General features: G+C 65.2%; 1 protein-coding gene across 1 annotated transcript in view; it reads left to right on the top strand.

Moving 5' to 3' along the window:
• The window catches only part of LRRC14B (leucine rich repeat containing 14B), an 11,324-nt gene extending 9,020 nt beyond the window's left edge, over positions 1 to 2,304 (top strand). Inside the window, exon 5 of the mRNA XM_007471929.1 lies at positions 1,659 to 2,304. Within this exon, the coding sequence (XP_007471991.1) occupies positions 1,659 to 2,304 (646 nt within the window). The remainder of the gene's footprint in view (positions 1 to 1,658) is intronic.
• Positions 2,305 to 2,555: the final 251 nt, after the last annotated feature.

Raw genomic sequence — 2,555 nt, 5'->3', positions numbered from 1 at the left:
CAGGGCCGTAGGCAGGGATTGGGCGGGGCGGGGCTGGGGCCGCGGGGACGGGGGCTGTGGTCCTGGGCGGGTGAAGAAGGGAGCAGGGAGAGGAGGAGGAGGACAGAGAAGCCGGGCCAAGCCCTGGAGGCGCTGAGCAGGGCAGTGGGTGATCAGCTTCATATTACAGGGCTCGCTCTGGCTTCCCTGGCCCACACAGCAGACCCAGATGGAGGGGCAGGGAGAGTGGCAGACAGAGCAGACACGCCGAGACCACCCAGGTTTCGTGACTCCCTGGGAGGACTCACTGCTAAGATTCATTACAGCAGACGGACACGGCAGAATCTGCCAAGGGAAAGGGCTTGTGGGGAGGGGTTCGGGGAGACGGGGCATGAGTCCAGGGTCCTGTCGCAGTGGAGCCAGCACGGACCGTGACGGCACATGGGCGGTGCCGTCCACTGGGGAGTGCATGAGAGACCCAGGCCAGGCGTTTTCCTGGGGGCTGGTTGGGTGGGCGCCTCAGCCTGGCATGTGCCGAGATTCCAGACCCCAGAGGAGGCAGGTGTCAGCAGGGACCACGTTGCTTGTGCACACAGCTCAGGCCAGGGACCCCTTATCAGCTGAGTGAGGGACCCTCCCCAAATCCAAGCTCCCAGACGCGGTTCGCAGTCAGGCCTGTCCTCTGACCCTTGTCCACACAGGAGGCCCCCCGAGGGGTTGCGAGCAGTGCAGGTGGGGAGAGGGTCCCTCATGGATGGACGTGGGCGTGAGAGATGGAGGTGGAAACACGCCCCACAGCTCAGGGCCCGAGCCACAGCCCCCTCAGAGCCGGGCAAGGAGGCACAGAGCCCGCTGCGGGGTGGATGGTGCAGACGGTGGTTGGGCCCGCGACACTCAGCGCCCAGAGTACAGGTGCAGGAGGTGGTGGGAGCAGCAGCCTCAGCAGGCGAATAGAGAGCGGACCCATTCCCCCCCCAGGCCCCGGCACTCAGTGCCCAGCCAGGTGACCCCAGACCCAGGCCCAGGATCCCGGAGGGCCACTATGGGTCTGTTCCCGACTCTGAGAACTTCTGGGCAGGGAGCCACCGACTGTGCGTTTCCGCATGGCCGCCGCCTACACACCTACAGGAGAGCACGGAGGGTCCCCGAGGTCCCAGGCAGTGCTGAGGGTGGACTCCTCCCGGCCCTGATCCTGTGGGCTCGGGCTCTTCTTGCAGAGCCAAGCCAGTGTTTCATTTCCTGCCAATTCACAGGCAACTCACTGCCCCCTCAGCAAGCTTGGGAACACACAACGCCTTGTTGACAAAACAGACTGATCACTTTAATTGCTGAGGACAAAGGCCAGGCCTGTCCTTGGGTGAAGTTAAGTCTTCACGGCGGCCTTGGCTACGCACGGTCTCACGCTGACCCAGCTCTGCCGTTGCCCCAGGGCAGCCACAAACGGGAAGTAAATGAAGGTCGCGGCTGTTCTGATTACGCTTTACTTACCCGCACTGAAACCTGAATTTCATGTAATTCTCACGTATCACAAAATATTATTCTTTTGACTTGTTCGACTACTTAAAAAGGTAAAACCCACTTCAGCTCTCAGGCTGAATGCAATCAAGGGAGGGTGTGTGTGGCCCCCAGAGCGCCTGCCGGGCCGGCTCTCACCGCGCTGTTTCCTGCCCTGCCCGCAGCCCCCTCCGGACTCCGCTGAGAGTGCTGGACCTGGGCAACTGCGCCCTGAACCACGCGGACATGGCCTTCTTGGCGAACTGCACCCACGCCGCCCACCTGGAGGTGCTGGACCTCAGCGGGCACTGCCTGGTGGACCTGTTCCCCTCGACATTCTTCCGGCTGCTGGGCCAGGCCGCCCCGACACTGAGAGCCCTGACCCTGGAGGAGTGCGGCCTCGCGGACCGGCACGTGGGCGCGCTGAGCCTGGCCCTGGGCCCCTGCCGCCGGCTGCGGGAGCTCCGCTTCCTGGGGAACCCAATGTCGGCCCGCGCGCTCCGGCGCCTCTTCGTGGCGCTCTGTGGGCTCCCCCGGCTGCAGAGCGTGGAGTTCCCGGTGCCCAGGGACTGCTACCCCGAGGGCAGCGCCTACCCACAGGACGAGCTGGCCATGTCCAAATTCGACCAGCAGAAATACAGCGCGATCGCAGAGGACCTGCGCGCGCTGCTGCTGCGCGCCGGCCGCGACGACATCCGGGTCTCCACGCCCCTCTTCGGAAGCTTCGACCCGGACATTCAAGAAACGAGCAATGAACTCGGAACGCTCTTGCTGCAAGCCTTCAAAACTGCTCTGGAAAACTTCTCCAGAGCGCTGAAGCAAATGGAGTAGGCCCTGGACTGCGCGAGGCGGGTCCCGGCGGCGGCGCTGGGGCTGAGCCGCCGCCCCCGCCACCACCGACGCATCTCCTAGTGGCAGCTGCACGCGCACCCCGTAGGCGCTCGGGGAGCGACGACCCTGCCTCCCAGGAGCTGTGACGGAGCACAGCGCCCAGCACGGCGGTGGCGCCAGAGAAGCAGCCCGCGGCGGGCGGCCGACCTGGTCACGGCGCCTCGGCAGCCGCGTGAAGTGCGGGCCGCAGG

This window comes from Lipotes vexillifer, unplaced genomic scaffold (assembly GCF_000442215.2).
Source record: "Lipotes vexillifer unplaced genomic scaffold, Lipotes_vexillifer_v1.1 scaffold1063, whole genome shotgun sequence".
NCBI lineage: Eukaryota > Metazoa > Chordata > Mammalia > Artiodactyla > Lipotidae > Lipotes > Lipotes vexillifer.
This window is presented reverse-complemented; position numbering and strand designations above follow the sequence as displayed.